The sequence below is a fragment of the Micromys minutus genome, assembly GCF_963924665.1.
Source record: "Micromys minutus genome assembly, chromosome: 23".
Taxonomy (NCBI): Eukaryota; Metazoa; Chordata; class Mammalia; order Rodentia; family Muridae; genus Micromys; species Micromys minutus.
In genome coordinates this window covers 16,291,586-16,314,030 of record NC_137958.1, presented here as the reverse complement: position 1 = coordinate 16,314,030, position 22,445 = coordinate 16,291,586, and the positions used below count along the sequence as shown (strand labels likewise).

The following is a 22,445-nucleotide window of genomic DNA, read 5'->3' as shown; positions in this document are numbered from 1 at the left end:
GCGGTATAAATAAGCTGTGGTTTAGCATAGTGCTGTGTAATATGGATGCAAAGAAAGAACAAATTGGTCCATAAAGAGTTGCTGAAAAAGCAGGTGATTTGTTTCTTTACGAATGCATGATGGGTACAGCTGCCTCATTGCAACATTTGCCTCAAAGTCACATTAGCAGAAAAAAAATGTTCCTACTAAATATTCAGCCCTGAAAACAAACATATGAGTGTGAGTAGCATTATACAGACTACTGACTGTACTTAGAAATATGTGTTTGTGTGTGTACATACATATGTATATATATATATATATAGACATATTTATTCATCGTCGCCCTGTATCCACTTTTTCCTCGGTATGGCCAGGCCCTTTGCACACCTAGCTGGACTGGAAGGAAAAATGCTTAGCCAGATTCCAGTGATTCAATGCAGGAGGTTGGAAGAGAGAGGTAGCCAACTACTTCAGTCCTCGTGTTTAAGGTGTGTAGGGTTGAAGCTCCTTCCATGCTCTCTGAAAGGGTTTTTGCCATTTAAATTTTAGTGAAAATTACTAAAATTACTCTGTTACCCTGGGTCATTACAGTCCCACAGTGGCTGGAGCAATGAGTATGAAAGCTAGCAGGCAGGGACTTATGGGAGGGTTTGGAGGGAGGTTACAGAAGAAATTATTCAATTTATTGTCTCAACATTAATGATAAACTAAGTGAGCAGATCATATTTCACTGGAATTTTAGTTCCCTGTCTATTAGGAAGAAAAAAAAATTGAAATATTTCCCCCATGATACAATAAAATAAGGCATAATATAAGAAAATAAGAAAACACTTCTTGTATTTTGGGCTATTTAACAAGCAATTGGTCATCTGATCTCTTACCTGCTTGTCATAACAAAATCTAGTCAGAAAGAAAGATGGAAACATTTTCTTTTAGTTTTTATATTCCTTAATAATAAAGATCAATGTCTATGAATATCTTAGACAAGGAAACACTTTTAATAAAAGCGCAGAATAAAACTGTAGTTTGCTGAAGGAGACTGACTGACATCAGCAGGCACTGAGTTCTTCCTGATCTACTTCACTCCCAGCAGGGGCACACCACACAGAGTGCTCTCCTCTGTGCCCTCTTCTGATGCCTCTGGGATCTGTGGCCTTGACAAGGGAGCATTGAGAGTACTACACTGTAAATGTACACATTTTCGTGCTTGCTGGTTAGGGTAAGGATGGGGAGGCAGACATCACATGTCCCACACTGTAACTTGTTACAATGATATTCACCAGCATAATTTTATGGTAGGCAGAACCTGAGCCGTTGACACTGGGGCTCTGAACCGGGATTTCTCTGTTTGCCTAACCAGTTACCATAATCTAATTAACTACTCAAATTCTTAATCTTAATTATTTGTCAAAACAGGTTACTAGCATAAATTACAGCCAACTATAAACTGTTGAAATCGAGTTTGTTTAGTAAGCTCCTGTCCTTCCTCATTACTGTCCACATCTTACAATATACTGACTGCTTTTTCTTTCTTTCTTTCTGTCTTCCTACCTTCCTTCCTTCCTTCCTTCCTTCCTTCCTTCCTTCCTTCCTTCCTTCCTTCCTTTCTTTTTTATTCCTAGCCAATTCTTATGTCCACCCTATGTTACTTTGCTGCAAAGGCACATTATCTAACAGACAGCCTCAACACCTCTATGCGGCTATGCATGTGTGTAATAACTTGCCAAAATAGTCAAAAGAAATACCTTATGCTAAGTAACACTTTACAACAATCTAATTTTTCTTTCACACAAGCATTTTATCTTTTTATCGGTTATTTTATTTATTTATATTTCAAATGTTATCCCCTTTCCCTGTTTTCCCTCTGAAACCCCCTGTCATGCTCCCTCCCCCTGCTTTTATGAGGGTTCTCCCCCACCTAGCCTCTCCTGCTTCCCCCCTGGCTTGCCCTACACTGGGGCATCAAACATTCACAGGATCAAGGATCTTCCCTCCCATTGATGTCTGACAAGATATCACTGCTACATTTGCAGCTGGAGCCCTGTGTCCCTCCATGTGTGCTCTTTGGTTGTCACAATAACATTTTAAACCAGGCCACAACAGACTAGAACAAAGCACTGTTATTCTTTGTGACAACACATTCAGACATCAATGATATATAACAAAGCATTCAAATTCTCTAGATACTATTTTACAATTTTTCTCCCCAAAGATAACATTTCCAGATATCCATCAACTACTATAATTAATTTTAGTTTTATTATTCTTGATAGATTTTGAAAAACTATTCAGTGGAATTATTGGCAAAATGAAATGAGCAAAAAACTCTTTAGAGTACATAAAACAGTATCTGAACCTAAATTTCATATTTTTGTTCTTCCCACCAAAATATTATTTCAGGAAGATCAGCAACAACTTTACACAATGGCGAATACGCTAGAAGATGGTGACATGACACCTCAGCTGGCTGACATAATTAAACGACTGTGGGGAGATCCAGGAATTCAAGCCTGCTTTGAAAGGGCATCAGAATACCAGCTCAATGACTCTGCAGCTTAGTAAGTGATGCTCTTGGAGAGGAATTGCAGATGACACATAGTTCATAACTTGGCACATGGTGCATGAAGACACAGTAAGGGGAACATAGTTTTGCATTTTATTATAGACAACAGTGAGACAGTAGAAAAGACACGCAACAAAATACCTGAGAATAAAATATTTACTACATATATTAACTTTGATTGATAATGCTGAGCATGAACAGATAGATGGTGTGCACATTGACATTTGGAACTCTATTTATCAGATCTTATATTTCAGTGTCACTGAAATAATCTCCTAGAGTAATTTTATTAGTGATATATGTGTTAGACCACTGGGTTATTGAGCCAGACACAGAATTCTGGAAGAAAATAGTCTATTGATTTCAGACTGTAGGATATTGTGAAATCTTGTTGGAGTCAGCATAGCAAATATTGGCAAGTAAGTATTTAATGTTAATAAAGAACTTAGGCAGTCATTAAACTGCTCACAATGGAATTGTTACCATGACCTCAAACTTCCTTGTTTCCAGTGTTTTTTTAAGTATCCTGCTTTATACATATCAACAAGAACGTCTGGTTATGTGTGCCTACCAAAACCTTCTAAAATTCCTTATATTCTATTTCTTCCCATGCCTCCAAACATTTTAAACTATACGAAATCGTTTTTTAATGAATCTCATGACAAACCATGCTAGCACGGAGGCTTTACTAAACAAGCAACAAAACATAATGTAACATGAAAGCAACTACTGGTTCAAACAGAATGATGAGTCATGCATGACACTGCAGATTTGTAATCACTGAGTACCTTTGACCCATAAGACTGTCTCAAAGAAAAAAAATATCAGTGACAGACAGAGGGAAAAAAAATAGCCTGCAAAGTACAGGAGTAGAAAGCAAGCTTTTGTGATGGTTATTCATTTATCGATAATTTCCATCGCCTTTAGACAACAGTGTGGATTCTACTTGATAGGAACCAGGTGTCATTCTGTGTCTACATATACTTGGAAACATTTTTCCCAAGGTTCCAGTCTCTGCCTCACTGTGATGGTCTAAGAGATTTCTGTGCTATTGTAAAACATTGCTTACCTGTCTGTGCTAATCATTGAGTGAATTGAATACAAGCTTACACATATGCTTCAAATGGTGCTTAGTTACCTCTGGGGAAAGATGAAGTTAAAGACACAAATGTAAGTATGTTCCAGTCAAGATTAATATATTTACTTTGGGATACATATTGCCTAAATTGCTTGCAAATACATTGTTAGTATGCTTGCTTTATTGTTTGTCTTTTTGCAGCGAAATACACACATCTACAGTAAAAAAATTTACTATTTATAACTCGGTTAATTAACATGAGGAAATAAAATGACACTTTATTTCATATTTTAGGTAATTCATTTGTTTAAATGCTTAGAATATTTTTGACTAATAGATTGAGTTTAGACTATTTGCCATTCTGTTTGTTTAGTATACCAATCATCTATTTGCACTGATTTTCTTCCCATAATGTAAATAGTTTTTAAACTTTCAGTTAATTTGCACAGCAGTAAAATTACAAGAAAATTTATTTTCTCTCTGCATATTATAAATATTTTCTACATAAAATGAACACCTAAAATATTACCTTCAGCAGCTTCCAAGCATTTCCACACGCATGTTAAATAAACGCCTGCTAAAATGTTGCTAAATCAATAATATTCTCTTCCAAACATTAAAAACAGATAATTTTTTTTCAATTTTTGAATTAAGTTGACTATTCCAAGTTTTATATCAGAGTGATCCTGCATTACCTATCTATTTTGTTTATATGCTATAATTGTTTTTTCTTCCAACTTTTCGGTGAAAGGGGGACCTTATTTTCCACATCTAGAGATTCTCAAGATGGACGCAGCCATGATGAGGGGAGAGCAGGGATGCAGATTCCTGTGTTTGACTAAACCAGCTCTAGAAGAGAGGAAGAAAGGCCTTAGCTAACCAAGGCTTCATGGTTTACTAATTGGGGCCACCTAGTGTGCTCTTTAAGTTCCACAAGCCTTAAAAGCAAATGGACATAGCAGGGAAAACACTGTCTTTTCAGGATCAAGGCATTGTAAGTGACTTGAGTCATAAGGTCCAAATGTTTATAACCAACAGGCTTGAGCAACCAAATATCAAATTTGCTTATTAAAATCAGCACTTTTGATGAAAATTCATCAGTTTGCTAAAGCCTTGTCTTTGCCTAGAATAATTTACAAATGCAAAGAAAAAAAATACTTAAAATGCATTACTACTAACGCTTTCAGCAAATGGATTTTATTTCTATTTTGTAAGTATGCATGAAGTGTCTGACACATCATGTACTTCCCACACATCAGACTTCATCAATAGAAAATGTACAAAACTTCAAGTCATAGCAAAAAAAAAAAAAAAAAAAAACACAATTAAATTCTGCCAGTTCCTTCTTTGATATCTTTATATCTCAAGTCAGTACCTAAACAGTCTTTATTAGCATAAAACCATTGTTATTTTTTTTTTTTTTTGAGATACAGTTTTATTTTTCTCCTTGAGCAAAGCTTGTTCTTCCCCAAATAAATTGTCTAAGTAGGTACTGAATCTAATTTTTAAGGGTAATAGAACTTTCTTTTAAAGTCATTGTGTTAGATAAGTGGCCTAACCTTCCTAATGCTGTCACCATTTAATACAGTTCCACATGTGAGGATTCCCCACTATAAAATTATTTTTGTTACTATTTCATTACTGAAATTCTACTATTGTTATGAATCACAATGTAAAATTTTGATATGCATGATATGATATCTAACATTTGACCCCTTAGCGGGTCATTTGGCCCGCCAATGGGTTGCTACCCGCAGAGTGAGAACTGCTGTGTACTAAAACAATTGAAAAACACTCAAACAATTCAAATTGTTATTCACACCAACCACTGTCTTAAAATGGAAACTGAGTCATTCCCATAATAGAATCTTTGAGGAACTTGTAATAACTGTTGTTGAAAACACCCCAAGGTAGCATAACGCATAGAAACACATCTGTACTGCTCTTCACAGTAAAAGACCCTTCCATATCTCTATCTGTAGAATAGAGTCTGTCCTACAGATTTCATAAGTCTAGGGCTAAAGTGGCTCTGAGGAGTTCTTAGAGAAGAGCTCTCCAGGAGCTAACTGTGGACCCCACACTCAACAACTGTGACATCTGAGCTCCCAAGGGCTGTCACTCAGATCAGCAGCTCAATAACAAGCAACAACTAGAGTTTGTTTTCCAATGTGCTTTAACCTCTTAGCATTCATTTGTACTGAATTGCAGTATATTCCAATGTAAACTCAAAAATACTCCATTCTGATTTGTTTCTCTTAGCTACCTTAATGACTTGGACAGAATCACGGCCCCTGGCTATGTGCCAAATGAGCAAGACGTTCTACATTCCCGGGTGAAAACCACTGGTATCATTGAAACTCAGTTCTCCTTTAAAGACTTGAATTTCAGGTATGTGCAAATCTGCCTTCTACGTGGGGGTGGAGCAAGCTTTCAGCTCAGTACTTCATCAGGGAGACATGCTGTAGTCCAGGCAAGTGCAGTGATTTTGGAATCAGCTGGCTAGACCTCCTTAACTGACATTACCCCACCCTTCATCTCTTTCCACTCATTCCAATAAGAATCTGTCCTTCCTTCTAGCTGCTTTTCTCAAACAAGTGGTAGCACAATTCTGTTTCCTAATTTTTAAAAATGACATTTTACTTTGAGGTTTTTTTTTTTTTTAAGGAAATATATTTAAATAACCTTTTAGCAACAGGCATCAGAGATACTATTTCATTTGCCTGCTTACTTCTCTAGTTGTTTGAATTATTCCTTAAATTTAACTTAGTTTAAAATGCAAATAATTTAAATAGCATTATTTGAATATGATGCTATTTAAAAAAAGCAGAAAGCATGTTTCATCAGCCTGGTTTTGGTATGGAAATGAATGTTCGTTTTTTCTTTTCTTTCTTTCTTTCTTTCTTTCTTTATTTATTTATTTTTTTTTATTTTTTTATTTTTTGCAATTGCATTTCCATTCAAGTAAACCCCTAAATTCTACTATCAAATCCTCTTTGGATCTACTAAGAAGTGTAAACCATAATACAGTTAGATAAGATCTCTTGGCTTTTAACAATTTTCACATTTTCCACTGAGGCAGGGCAATATATTTGTTCCTACTCATAAGTAGCTTAAGATTGATTTTTATTAATTTTGTAGAAAGGAGGAATATTAATAATATCAGGTTCCAAGTAAATATGTTAGTAATGAAAACATGCTAAAACTACATGAAAAACAAGATGGGTCATGACCACAATAATGGAAATGTATTCAAAGAATTTAAAAAAAAAAAAAACCCTCTGGAGAACAGCAGACATGAATTATTTATAGCCATTATGAGAAAAAATGTAAGTAAATGCTAATCACCCAGTATCCTCAACTCAGTCTAAGGGGAATAAAAATTTTGAAAGGCTGTAAAATGTCAAAATTGGTTATAATTAGCTAGCTAATTAAAACAGCTATTATACAGAATATTTTTAAGTGATCTGGAAGTTATATCTTCTAAATTTGTACTAAATTTCAGGCCTGCAAATAGTTAACTTTCTGGAAAATTTGTCAACTTTCAAAGCAGGGCAAAGGGCCACAGAGAATGAAGTCAACTCTCCCTGGGCAAACTCCAACAATTCTCCTCAGCCCTTGCTCAGCTCTGTTGCAGCCAGATGATCTTTGCCCCAGTTTCTGAAGTATTCCTTTGGGTGCCAAGTCCACAGCTACTCCCCCTGTCTCCCTATGCCTTGCCAAGGACCTTTTCACATACTCTCTTTTCCTTCTGTTCTCTTTCTTCTCTACGGCACAGGCTGGAATTGCTGTTGCCTTAAAGCTAGTCATGGCACATATCCCTTCCTTGGATCTCCAGGAAACAGCACAGCACCTCTGGATATCTTAGCTAGCACACATCTGGATCTCTTAGCTAGCACACCTGTGGATCTCTTAGCTAGCACACATCTGGATCTCTTAGCTAGCATACCTCTGGATCTCAGCTAGCACACCTCTGGCTCTTTCATCTAGCACACCTATGGAAAAGGTTGGATCAAGTTAAAAGCTAGCATAGGGATAATGTCTCAATGCTACCTCTCTTACATAAGCAATTAGAATTAGCTGGTTCTCTGGCTCTAACATTCCAGTCACAAGGACTTTTATGGCTGCTATACTCTTCACTTAAGGTCATTTTGCTTCTGTTTATCATAAAGATTTTTTTTAAATGACACATGTCCCTCAGAGTCTTGACCTTCCATCTGTTTCCTGTCTATAAGTAGTCCCATCACTCTTGCAGGCAACAGCGTTCTGGCACATGATTAACAAAGGGCTTCCCACTGCAGTAGGGCGAATGAATAGAGTGGGATAAAAGCTAATTTGTGGTTATTGATTTCTCTGGTTTAAATACCTCCTCCACCTGCTGATTTCAAACTGCTAGTGTTATATTACGTACGCAAAGTACGGGGGAAAGTCAAACAGCTGTCTCCACCATTCCCGAAGCATCCAGTTTCCAAATTCATACGCCAAACTTGTTTCCTCTTTTTTTTCTTGTTACCAGTTCATCATTTCCCTGCTACTTTTTCGCTTCCTTTTTTTGTTCCTGTTTTTAATTGATGAACCCTCAACCTTAGAAATTCAGGGCCCATATGTGATTTTGATTTACTGCCAATGACTACCAGCGTGGTAAGTCAGGGAAAGCAAATTAGCTTTAGTTGAATTTGCGAATCTAGCACACGAAGCAGCATGTATACAAAATTGTTGCATGGGACATGATAGCTGGGTGGTGCTATATTTATATATGATAAAGAACCAAGAAATGAAGGTAGGGGAATGCCAGGACAGTGAGGTGGAAGTGGGTGTGTGGGAGAAGAGCATCCTCATGGAAGCAAGGGGAGGGGGAGGGGAGACCGGAAAGGGTATAACATTTAAAATGTAAATACATAAAACATCCAATAGAAAAGAAAAAAAAATTATCAAAAAAAGAGAGTTAGGAATCTCCACATAGAATCCAGAGAGAGAGAGAGAGAGAGAGAGAGAGAGAGAGAGAGAGAGAGAGAGAGAGAGAGAGAGAGAGAGAGAGAACGCTGAAGTTGTCAGTTGTCATCAAAATGTACACAGTTTCTTGTTTATAAGGACTGTCTCTCTGCATGATGTCAATCATTGATGGCAATTAGATACATTGATATGGAAAGCATTCTGTTCTTCAAGAGCAAACATTGGTAATCTTTCTTAATCCTTTTCAGAGAAGAATGATGGGAGGAAAAAACTACAGCTTGGTGAAGAATTTTAACGTCTATTAACATCAATTAGTATATAATGATTGTTTAATACATCCTTAAATTTTAACCATCTTTCCTTCAAGTACTGGATAGAATAATCCAAATGTTTAGGCTTTCACAGTATATATAATATCTTGAACTTCAAAAATGAATATAAAAATAATGTACCTTCTGACTTCAGCAATTACCCAGGTATGAAAATATATTGCTATACCATTAATTTGTGTTCGAATCACACAAGTCACTCTAAGACTACTTAAAACTAAGAGTTAATTTACATACAGATATGAAACTCTAAAATTTTAAATAAGAATGAATCCCAAATAACCCCCTCCCCCAGATGCTAAAGTAAGAATCCTCTCCATGCAGCACATAATTTAATGGACATTATCCTAGAGCTCTTCTCAAGCCAGAGTGCCAACTGCAGAGCTGACTTAGCTAAACAGTCCTTGTCACAGCAGAACTTTCTAACTAACAATCTGACCACTGATGTTTACAGATGTTAAAATTGCTAAGTCATTGGAAAATAAAATGCAAAGCTGTGCCTTTCTGTTGTGTACTAATACTCCATACTGAAGTGACCTAGGAACATATCTAAACTGAGTTATTCATTATACTAAAAAGTCATTTTTTTTCCTTAACTCTTCAACATTTAAAGCATCGAACTCAGAGCACTCAGCACAAGAGCCAGAAAAGCTGGAAAGCTCAGCACAGAGCTTAAAAATTGTAAATCTGGCATAACTGCTTTCACAAAGATTGGAGCAGATCTGTGATTTTAAAAAAATGACAGTTTTCCTAAAATATAAAGTGGAATTCTATTCACTGTGTTCATTTCCAAGTGTATGAGTAATGAGGCCTAGCAGCAGGGCCTCTTGTCTAACCAGCAGCCAAATCCCAGTTTGCATTTCATATTCTCTATTAAAACTTACGTAAAATTAATTTACATATGGGACATATTTGTTACATATATGTGCTCATGATTAATATTACCAATATAACATGGATGGAATTTTCTTATGTGTTTGGTTTGCAAAGATGAGCATAAAACTTACGGTCAACAGACAAAACAAGTTCCCCTACTGCTTTTAACCCTTGATTTTGAGATAAGTAACATTAGGCTGACTTGAACTCATAATGTAGCCTAGGTTACCTTCTTCTGCCTCCCTTTCCAAGTGTTCAGATGCTATGTATGTACCAACATGCATACACAAGAGTTTATTTTAATGACTTCATGATTTTAAATTATAAGGCAGAATTATTTTTATGTTTTTTATTGAAGATAGTTTTGTATACAATATATTCTAAGTATTCATCATTTAAAATTATAGTGCACATGATAAATGTCATTCATAATTATGGCACTTTTTGGACTGGGCTCACATTAGGCTCTAAATCTTTTTGATTATTACTTAATGTCAAGACTAATTAAGGGATTTAGACATATGTCTGTGCATGCCCTTGGTGTCAGTTAATATCCATTGTTCTCTGTTTGCAAAACAGACCTAGGGAAAGCAGTATGCAGATCATTTTACTGTGGTTTTGTAGAGATGGCACACATTCAACAATTCATGTCCTCACATGTGACCATCCTAAAATGTTAAACCACTTTTGATTTAGCCAGCATCTTCTACAAATCTCATTTAACGAAGTAGTTCAAAACAAACTCCTGCTATTACCATTTGTTTTTAATATGGTCATAGAGTAAAAAAGGTCAGGTCAGAAAGAGTGACTTTTCAGAGACCTGAGCCTAAACAAGCAGTGATGACATCTACTACAAATGAGCTATAGAATCATTGCCAGTGATTGGCTCTCATTGATGATGTAATGGTTTTTAAGAAGTTCTAATAGTCAAATTATTCATATAATTTATCATCATGTGAATCATAAGTACCTTTCTGTGGTCAAATATTTAGCCAACTGTTTGACTTGGATCCATAAAATTCAACAGCCTTCCAACTGATAAAGTAGAACCATAAAGTACAACTATTTAGTCAGCTGTTTAACCAAGTCACAGGACTCTGGAGACATGCCCTATGTTAATATCCTGGACAAAGTAACACATAATCAATATTTGGATATTACTTAAAAGCCCAGCTTGTTAATTTTTATCTATATTCTAATCAATAATTTTAAATCTTTCTTTTAATTTCCAGAATTCTAATTTTACCAGCAGGTGTTTGAAAATGTTTATAAACTCCTCTTAAAAATTAACTAAATAACCTCCTCCAATTTCCATGTAATATTCTGAAAATCATGTTCAGGGAGCTAAATTTATCCATGCAGGACCATTCCTGCCAGTCTAAACCATCGGGCAGTTACTATAGATTTTTTTTCTTTTTTCTAAGAATGGTCAGTGTGTATATATGTATTTTATATACATATATGTGCATACATTTAATAATATATATAACTAATTATATAAGTAAAAGTCTCTTTTTGTTAACTTTAGCTTATTTGAAAAGTTTACATTAATTTAAACCTCTGTGAATAGGCCTCTACTTGAATTTTTATGAGAAACTGAAATCAAACATATATGAGAAATCAATCATTGTGGTAACAGAGAAACAAGACCTAATTTTTCATAAAGCTAAAAGATGTCCAGGAGCATCAACATAAAAGCAACTCTCTGGACCTTGTTCTCTTTTACTAATGAACGTCTTAGTAAAACACAACGGATGGTTTAAAGAAACATGCGGTGATCTCTGGCGCCTGGCTTCTGTGTCATTCTGTACAGAAAAACATTTTGTGACTCATGTGAGTCATAAATGGGAACATCATGAACATTCTTGCAAAGGTGGACTTTAGAAAACACTTTGTCACTAGGGAGAAAGACTGAGTGATCACTGTCCTCTCTTTCTTAAAAGAAAGCTAAGATTGTTAAACATGTTTGTGGGTTCACGTTCACCTGTTCAATGCTGAGAACAGAATTTAGGGCATGTTCTCTAAGTTCCCCATTCTTATAGTGAACACAGTCCAAAAGCAATAATTATAAAACCTTTTTGAAAAAATCTTAGCTCAGCTCTTCAAAGGCTCAGTTTTGAGTGGGCGGAACACTATTTTTCCTTCAGACACAAAGAACTGTTATCTTTAACAAAGAAAGCTATAGGTATTAATTTGTATCTCAGGAAGAGCACACAATTCAAATACAGCACTTATACAAGTATATGATGTTGTCAGTACTGTTATATCTCTCCACTGTTTTTATTTACCTGAAGAGGATGACTCTCTCTTACATCTGTCATGAGTGATGAGTCAGCTGCAAGGTTGCTAGATCCTCAGAGAAGATTAGTGAGGTGGGTTTCCATTCACATTGATTATCATATCAGGCCCCTGGTTGGGGTTGAGCCCCTTGAGAACATCATGCTAATAAATGTGAAAGAACATGTGTGTAGAAAATCAGTGTGAAGAAGGATGTAAAGTGCCATTGTGCTACTTCTCATCCATTTATGCCCTCCATAAAATTCCTTTTAGAACTCTCATATCTTTGTCATTCTTATTAGCATTTTACTTAGTGATGGAACCTATGCCAAACATAAAACAAGATGAAGCTAATTTGGGAGAAACCATATTACTTTCTCTATCATAAAATACTGTGTCACCTGCAGTGGATTACAGCAATTTTTTTATAATAAAACTACAACTGAAAGAGAAAGTTTTACTAAGAATTTAAAGAGTAGAAGGCAATGATATTGAAAATGTGATATGAGTTAAAGAAAATGAGTAATTTGGAATAGATAGTGACTGATTAGAGCATAAAAGCTTGTTAAAAGAGATAAAAGTAAACGCTCCAGCAAATCCAAGGCCTGAGAGTGGATAGAATTAAACCGAGAATTAAACTGTCAAGCCCTTGACTCCCAATCATGATCTTCCTATTAAAAGACATGCTGTATTGACCTCAAAATCAAAGTCACCTTTAATGGGATTCCACTGTCCTAGGCCCACTATCACTTAGTTTCCCACTGTAGAGGTGACTAGAGCGCAAGAAGAAACTAGAACTATTGAAGTCCCTATCTGTCCAAATGTAGTAGATGTGAACAAGAGTGACAGTTGCCTGGAACAGCCCACGGTGAATGCTATCCTAGCCTTGTACGTTCCAGAGCTCAACTTACTGTCCCTTCCCAGGCACAAAATCCTACTCCTTGATAAAATTTTAGGATCCAAATAGGCCAACAAATAATTAAGTGGAAAACGTGTATCGCCTGAATCCAGAATTTTTACATGTTTCCTATTGAAAGATGAGAATATACCTCAGAAGAAATTTCAACAACAACAAAGAAACCTGCTGTATGACCTGGAGAGAGAGAAGTAGAGACCATTTAGCTAGTTCTACATGTGAGAATGAGATAGGAACCTTTGATATACTATATAGGTTTATATAGGAGAGAATATCATACTAATGAGCTATTATATTACCTAGTATAGAGCCTAAACTACAGTGGACTCAGAACTGTTAAATGAATAATATCCTTGTACAAGTTACTTGAACATATCTGGAAGATAAGGGAAAAAAGCACATTACAGCTGGATTTGGGTTGGGACATTTGTGGAATTTTTTCTGTGCCCCAGAGTTGATAGCTTTGTTATTACTGCTCTTATCTTTTTGCCTATATTTTCCAAGTTGTACTTAAACTTTAAACTTTTTGAAATTTTCCCTCTTCTCAGTGGACAAATTCTAGCTTCATTCATCTGTTCTTTCCTGGTTTAACATGGGAAATATAAAGTACAAAGTAATATGTTGGTTCCTTTAGGCAGTCTCTTACTATGTACATTGCGGGGTCCTGAATTTGCTCCGAAACTCCTGATTCTGCCACTAGAGTACTAGAATTACAGGTTTGTCTTTATTACCAGACCCAAGGCATTGTACTTCTGATGGTCGTCATAAGATTAGTTGATTGACATTTGTTAGACTATGTATGGATCACCACTTACTAGGGCTGTTCATCCCGGATGCTTTCGCTAATTATCATCTCCATCTCAAATGTGATGATAATCCTGTAGCTTAGAACTTAGTTTCAACCTTATCAAATATGTCTCCTGTCCTCAGTTTAAAGTAGCCTTAGTAACATAATAAACACATAAACAATGTCAGTCTTCCATGCAAATTATTATCTCCTACCCCACCCCCAATGACTGCAATATAAAACCCAAGATTCCCATGAGTCAGTTACTGTACAGCTAGCCAGCCAAGCCGCTCAGCGAGACTCCTTCAATCCTTTGTCTTTCTGTTTCCTTTGTTGCTTAAACCTAGTCATTTCCCTCTGCAAAATCTCCATTCTTCATTCTCTTACATGTTTACATCATTGACAGATTTTGTAATTGCTCATCAGTGCATTATAGGTTATAAGCCTTCCCTATTAGCAACACGAAACTAATGACAGAGTGGAAGCTCTGGAGCCTAAGTCTTTGGGTGACTAGTTCTGTTAAACAGACTAAGAGTAACTGGGGAAATGGTAGTGCATAAGCCATGTATCTCAATTTTTCCTTCTGGTTTTTAAAAACTCAGCTTGCTTTCTGCAGTCATGTTTTGACACCTCACACCTAGGTACCTTCACATGTGCTTGTCATAAAAGTTTTCCAGTCATTTTCATCCACATGGTCTTTGCTCAATTACTTAGCCACTGTACATTACGTTTGTGCTAAATGCCGAGAATACTGCTGGGCAATGTTAGTGAATTTGTTCCTATCATAGACCGCCTGACTCACAAAGCTGCTGTTCTATTAAACCTAATAAATGATAAATAGAAGAGCCATATTGTTATTGTTCGGTATGGCTCTCATAAAGTGAGAGTGGTTCCACATAAAGTAAGTGAAGAGGGAGAACTTGTGAAGACTCTCAGAAAGCCTCCTCTGTGGACGAGACATTGATGACAAAAGTGGAAAGTAGAGAGATTAGTAATGAACAATGCGAAAGGAAGTCTGGGATGATGCCATATACCTATGATACCACAGACCTGTGACCCCACATCCTGTAGCATGAAAGCATAAATGACAGCTTCAGCTATATAGTGAGTTCATGGCCACCTTGGGCTACAGGAGACCATGTCCAAAAAGTAATTAACCAATTTCAAGAGAAATAAAACTACATGACCCCCCAAAAGGAGAGAGGTCAGGAATGAGCTATCAAATAGTTATATGCTCATTGGTTTAAACTAAGAGAACACCAGAAATTTATTTTATTGGGAGAATAATATGAACCAAGTTTGGAAGAACAGTGAGGATGAGAGCAGTCACCACAGACTGTTAGTCATGACAAGTTTATTTCTTGTTCTCTTCTAAGGGAAAGAGAGCACATGGAGAAATTGAAAGCATGAAAGTGAATTTGCAATGTCCAATCACCATGAAACATTTAAACAAAGAGGGGAGTTCTGGGAGAGTCTCACTGGAGGCTGGAACAGCAGCATCAGGACAATCCACAGGGATGATTTTATACAGGCCCTGAGCTAGACGTCACTGATTTGATGAGGGAAGAGTTGGAAGCAAGGGGAAATAGATATTTACATTTTAGCTATGCAGTACTTGGAGAAAAGGGACAGGGTGTTGCAAAGTCTAAGTGCTGGCTACTTATTGCTTTTCTCTACCCATGACAATTGATTATTTGATAATGCAGAGCTGAGTTTATTCACCCACCTCCTTCAGAATGACTTGGACTCCACTGCATGTGTATCTATTACAGAGCAAGATCATGAAAATAGCAGTCATATCATTTCATCTTCATATAAGCTGATTTAAATTACTGTTAGCACAGAACACAAGTCATTGTTTGGATACAAAAGAAATGTACAAAGAGATCTGAAAAAATCATATTATCAGATTGACACATCCAGTCTTCCAATCTATTTATTTTTGAAAATATGTATAACCCTTATCAAAGCCTTCTAAAACTAATATTTTACACTGCTTCAAAGTATAAAGACCTTTAAATTTGTCAATTGTTCAAGTTACTGTGAAATTAGTTTCACTCAGACCTATATGAACAGGGAAAAATGAAATTTCTCTTTTTTCCCCCTTCAGTCCTTGATCAATTTAAATTACCCAACAGAAATAAAACAATTCATTTTAAGTATATTAAAATATGTGGTCAGTACCAAACACTGAACAAAATTTTGGAGGAGTAATTTTTCATTTTACTTTTCTGAAGGATGTTTGATGTTGGTGGCCAGAGATCAGAGAGAAAGAAATGGATCCACTGCTTTGAAGGAGTCACGTGTATTATATTTTGTGCAGCTCTAAGTGCTTATGACATGGTACTTGTAGAAGATGAAGAGGTGGTAAGTAAGTAAGATTCAGAAGGTGTTGGCAGAGAAGAGAGTAAGGTGAGCCCTAACGTGCTATCCAGTAATATTACTGTACCTCCCAGACCAAAGTATGCCTCACAAATGTGCATATTATGTCTAGGACTTGCTTGTGACACCCATGCAAATCCTGAAGATAATAACCTTACCCGGTCTTTACACCACAGAACAGAATGCATGAAAGTCTTCACCTCTTCAACAGCATCTGTAATCACAAGTATTTTGCAACCACCTCCATTGTTCTGTTTCTTAATAAGAAAGATCTCTTCCAGGAGAAAGTGACTAAGGTGCACCTCAGCATCTGTTTTCCAGAATATACTGGTAAGATTGTTCCCCTCAATACAAACAGTAAACTCTGTAAGACCCCATCACACTTTTCTCTTTCTGTGTGTGTGTGTGTGTGGGTGTGTGTGTGTGTGTGCATGTGTGTGGTTGTATGTGTGTGTGTGTGTGTGTGTGTGTGTGTGTGTGTGTGTGTGTGTGTGATGTACTTGTTACTGTGGCTGTATGTAAACATGTTTAAAGGTGTACATGCAAACTTGTATGCATATTTCTTTAATTTCAAGAGTGGTATTTGATATCTTTCCTTAATCATTTAATTCTCCACCCTCTAAAATTAATGATTTTTAAACTACCTATATGTGAACTTACAAGAATTTACGTGCACTACATTGGTAGTGCTTTTGGAGAATGGAAGGGGGCTCTGGATACTCTGAAACTGGAATTACAGACAACAGTGTGTCACTTTGTGTGTTTTGTGAACCAAATCTAGGTCCTTCATGAGAGTAGTGTGTGCTTTTTAACCCTTGAGAAAAATCACCTCTCTCTTTGCCCCAACCTTTATTTTTTGAGTCCCTCACAAATTTGAAATTCATCAATGCAAATAAACTGTATGACCAATGACCCTCATGACACTTCCTGTCTCCATCTTCTTCATCACTTTTCCCTGGGGTTTACGAAAACTACTGTTACACCCTAGTTATTTTGTACATTCTAAGGATCCAAACTCAGTTCCCCATGATTGTGTGGTAGGCTTCTTACCAACTGAGCCATCTCTGCAGCCCTCTGGTTTGTATCAGAACATGACTGTGATTCTCATTGAAAACACTCTCTCAAATAAAGAGGAGCCTTTGCCATGCTGTGGAAATCAAAGCAAGCCCCTGATAAGTAGATATTAGCACAAAAGCTTGGAATACTCAAGATACAATTCACAGACCACATTAAGCTCAGGAAGAATAACTAAAGTGCAGATGATTTAGTCCTTCTTAGGAACAAAAGGGGAAGAAAATATTCTCAGGAGGAAATATGGAGACAAAGCTTAGAGCATAAACTGAAGGAAAGGCCATACAGAGACTGCCCCACCTGTGAATCCAGCACATATTCAGCCACCAAACCGAGACAATATTGCTGATGCCAAGAAGTGCCAAACATTGAACCGAGAACAGGGCATTAATAGAAGAGTTAGAGAAAGAATTAAAGGAGCTGAAGGGGTTTGCATCCCCATGAGAACAATACAAACCAAGCAGAGCTCCCAGGAATTAAACCACTGTCCAAAGAGTACACATGGATAGACCCATGGCTCCAGCTGCACATGTAGCACAGGATGTCTTGGTTAGCCATCAATAGGAAGAGAAGCCCTTGTCCCTGCAAAGACTTGATTCTGCAGTGTAGAAGAAGGTAGAAGGGAATGGCCAGGTGGGTGAACACCCTCACAGAAGCAGGGCGATGTGGGAAGGGATGGGGTTTTATGGAGAGGAATCTGGAAAAGGGGACAACATTTGAAATGCAAGTAAAGTATACACAATGATAAAATGGAAAAAAATAAATAAAGTAAAGCAAGCCCCAGTGTAAGAAACGGAAAAATGTGAGATATCAAATGACACCACAGGCTGTATTGCCTTATGTAGAATAATGTCACTGTAGTCACCTTATCTAGGGCTCACAGTGTCACATTGCAGCTCAGTTCTTCAGTGTCTACAGTGTGGCTAGTGAACAACAGAAATGGATATAACAGCAGTGTCCCCTCTCTTTCATTTCCTCACTTCCAAGCATTTTGTTCCTGATCCTGTCAGTCAGCCACTATTGGGGTCGAGTCACAGGAAGTGGTTGGTTTAATCTTCTGAGACTAAACTTTGCAAGAACTTAGCTGTTCTGCTGTTAATGAAATTACCCAATACTGAAATGGTTGAAATTTAAACATAAATGTTTGTCTCATTTGACTCTCTGGTTATTAGACGTCCTCAGACCATGGATCTCTGTCAAAGTCAATATTTATACTGGCTAATCTTTACTTAGATTATGTTATTCTGTAATTGCAAGTATCGTCTATAATGCCTGAACATTTATCATGTGATAAATACAATCACGAATCTATATTTAATGATGTAGATTAAATATAGATCCAGTTAAATAATATATATTTAATTAATAGTCTATTAGAGGTTTTATTGCACTTTGAAAGTGCAGAGATTTTATATACTTCCTCTGTTTCCCCTGCCATGGGATTCAATTAGTTATATTTTGCATGATACAGTGTGCTTGTTGTAATTCATGGGATGATGTTGACACAACTAACTAATGTCTGCAGTTTAATTAAGCCTTGTGCAGTTTCTCTGTCTCTCTGTCTCTGCCTCTGTCTCTGTCTCTGTCTCTGTCCCTCTGTCTCTCTGTCTCTCTGTCTCTCTGTCTCTCTCTGTCTCTCTCTCTCTCTCTCTCTCTCTCGTGTGTGTGTGTGTGTGTGTGTGTGTGTGTGTGTGTGTCTTATGGTTCTATGTATTTTGTTAAATGCAGAAAATATAGCTACCTGTCATTAGTCTTCTGTTAAAATAACAAATACCTAAAATAAATCAGATGATAAAGAGAATAGAATTTTTTTTTAAATTGGATATATTTTATTTACATTTCAAATAGTATCCCCTTTCCAGGTTTCCCCTCCATAAGCTACCTATTCCATCCCCCTCCCCCTGCTTCTATGAGGGCATTCAACCACACACCATCTCCTGACTCCCCAACATGAGTGTCCCCTACACTGAGTCATCAAGTCTTGGCAGAACCAAGGGCGTCTCCTAGCAATGATGCTCAACAAGACCATCCTCTGCTACATATGAAGCTTAATCCAAGTATCCATTCATGTGTACTCTTTGGATAGTAGTTTAGTCCTTGAGAGCTCTAGTTGGTTGGTATTGTTCTTTTGGGGTCACAAGCCTCTTCAGCTCCTTCAATCTTTTCTCTAACTCTTCTACTGGGGACCCTGCTCTCAATTCAATGGTTGGCTTTGAGCATCCACTTCTGTATTTGTCAGGCTCTGGCAGAGCCTCTCAGGAAACAGGCTCCTGAAAGCATGTACTTCTTGGCATCAACAATATTGTCTAAGTTTTGTGGAGATATATATAGGCCAGATCCCCAGGAGGGGCAGTCTCTTGATGGCCTTTTTGTCAACCTCTGCTCCAAACTTTGTCTCCGTATTTCCTCCTGTAAATATGTTTATTCCTTTTTCTAAGAATAACTGAAACATCTGCACTTTGGTGTTCCTTCTTCTTGAGTTTCATGTGGTCTATGAAGTGTATCTTGGGTACTCCAAGCCTTTGGGTTAATATCCACTTATCAGGCATTTTTCTTAATCTCATAACTTGTGAAGTTCCAATTTACGCTAGTCGACCATGTTAAGAATGTGGCAAGAAAGTGTAGCAAAGGAAACCTGTTAGCTCCCTGTCAAGAAGGAAGTAAGAAAGAGAGTTGAGAATCATGTAGTCCCCTTTGAAGACATTCATAGCCAGAAGACCTCCCATGAGGTCCTACTTCTTAAGAGTTTCTCTTACCCCCAAAGAACTAAACCTGTAACAAATATGGACTTTGAGAGGTATTCAGATCTAGACTGTAGAATTATTATACTAAGTATCATATGAAATAATTTTGTTCTCAAATAACTGAGGTTTCACATAAACATGCACTTGCTTTCTCCCTGAATCCCAATAACTACAACTATTTTAAATATTACGGTTTCACACAAAATCTCAAACTGCTGGAATTATGTAGTGTCCAGCCTCCCCCAGTGACTGGAACAGTTTAATTCCACTAGCAATAAGGATAGTTTTTATGATTTTGTATTCTTGTTAACATTTACTTTCCAATATTTTGCATTTCATTTTATTTATCTTATTTATTGTATTTTAATTTATTTGTTTATTTATTTGTTTACTTACTAACACTGGACGTTAAACTTGTTGTCTTTTGCAAGGCATACTAGGCTCAGCTCTGCCTCTGAGTCACCTTCTAAACATAGCTGTATTATATGCCTTGAATTTTTCTTCTACCAGCAATAAAGTATGAAAGTGAAATTTTTATCTCTATCTCATTAGGAAATCATTAGGGTCCTTTCTGTGGTGTCCTCAGCACATATATTCTAGTGGGAAGTCATCAGTTAGAGATAACAGCCCTGTAACTGTCAGCTTTCCCATGTTATGTCTACCCTTCCCCATCTGGCCTGGGTGTCAGTCTAATAGAGTTTCTCACTCATGAGTAAATGGCCAATGTCTATAGCCATTCATGTCTCACTTCAGATCTTCTGTTCACCCAGCAGCCCAGGCAAGAAGCATTCTCCCCATTCATCTTCTTTCATATGTATACTGCTTCTTCTAATCTCATTCATTTCTGTTGGACCAGATCTTCCAGATTCCAGTCTATTTCCCAACTGCACTCAGAAGAACCAGGGGGGCGAGTGTCACTGACCACAATCAGTTGAACTCTCTTGCTTTCCTTCATACCTTTTCTTGTCTCTCTTCATAAGCCCTTGCTCAACACTCTATCTCCAGCCTAGCCATCTGCCATAGTCTAGCCATAATGCCTATCCTGCATTAAAGCATATGTGTAAATTCACAAACATAACAGGCAGTACTAGTTTGAGTGTGTCATTTGAATCATTTGTCTTGCTATGTCAGCTTTTAAATTTTTAAAACTTAAATTATAATTATGCCATTTCTTTCTGCTCTGACTTGTTCTTGTCTCACCCATAACTGATCACCCGCCTCCCAAACTCACAGTTTCCTCATCTTTACCGTGGTTCCGTATGCATCTAAATGAATCAACATAAAACACTGTGAAATTCCAGAAAAGCTGGCATTGTATGTGACATTATGTATGTGCTACACAAATCTGACCTTGGACACATTGACGTTGAAATCAAGAGATGATGTTCATAAAGAAGCTATTCATTAAATAGCAACATACAACCTAGTGGTACTATTTGTAGCAACATGATTTATAAGATATGATTGTTTACTTCTTTCATTTCTTTGTTCACTAAGGACCAAACACATTCGAAGATGCAGGGAACTACATCAAGAACCAGTTTCTAGACCTCAACTTAAAAAAAGAAGATAAGGAAATCTATTCTCACATGACCTGTGCTACAGACACACAGAACGTCAAATTTGTGTTTGATGCCGTGACTGATATAATAATAAAAGAGAACCTCAAAGACTGTGGGCTCTTCTAAGAAACCTGTTGACATCCACTTGTGATGGCTGTAATCTTTTAAGACATAAAAATGTACTGTGTTAGGTTACATAGATATTAACTGATTTAGAAATGTAACTAGCATTATAAAAAATGTTCACACAAAAACATTACTGTGCTATCACGTATATCTGGATACAGTTCTCTTGGGAAATAGAGAGTAGAGATGTTGATGTTTTATATCTAGAATCTGATGTATCTTGGTAACTATTCCAATATACATCTATGCTACTAAAGTTTCTTGAAAGTGAGTTATAAATTACCAACTTTTAGCCATAGAATAAATTACAGAATGTGCTATAACACTTCCCCAGCTAGATTTTTAAAGCAATCAAAGCCATGTATGTACTGCAGAAACTATATTAACATGATACAAGATATATTTTAGTCATCAGCCCTTCAATTAGGCTGCCACAAGCATACACAGTACATGCTTTTGTTGATGGGAAATTGTTTGTTTAAAATAAATATATATGATATTTCTGAGTGACATCGAATATTATTACAAGGGATACCCTGAACTTTACAATGACAAAGCTAGACTTTAAGACTAAAGTTTGCTTAATAGAACGTTTTCGGCTTTGTGGATTTATGTAATAGTAGCAAGTACATGAGAGAATTTTATATGATCTTTAGATTCTGACTCTATTGGTGCCTTACAAACTGAAGTGTCTTACCTACCTGAAGATAAAGATGATTGTTCATTTTTCTTTTTAATGTCTGCCCTTTTAACTTAGAGCACTTCTGATATCATTCACTGCTTCTAAATTTGAGAAAACATA

The 22,445-nt window shown here is 36.7% G+C and overlaps 1 protein-coding gene across 1 annotated transcript in view; it reads left to right on the top strand.

Moving 5' to 3' along the window:
* GNAT3 (G protein subunit alpha transducin 3) overlaps positions 1–21,730 on the top strand; it is a gene marked incomplete at its 5' end in the record, with an annotated part of 39,949 nt that extends 18,219 nt beyond the window's left edge. The window contains 5 exons of the mRNA XM_080936115.1: positions 2,383–2,540; positions 5,883–6,011; positions 15,996–16,125; positions 16,317–16,470; positions 21,453–21,730. Of these exons, the coding sequence (XP_080792241.1) occupies positions 2,383–2,540; positions 5,883–6,011; positions 15,996–16,125; positions 16,317–16,470; positions 21,453–21,643 (762 nt within the window). The 3' untranslated portion in view covers positions 21,644–21,730. The remainder of the gene's footprint in view (positions 1–2,382; positions 2,541–5,882; positions 6,012–15,995; positions 16,126–16,316; positions 16,471–21,452) is intronic.
* Between the last annotated feature and the right edge of the window lie 715 nt (positions 21,731–22,445).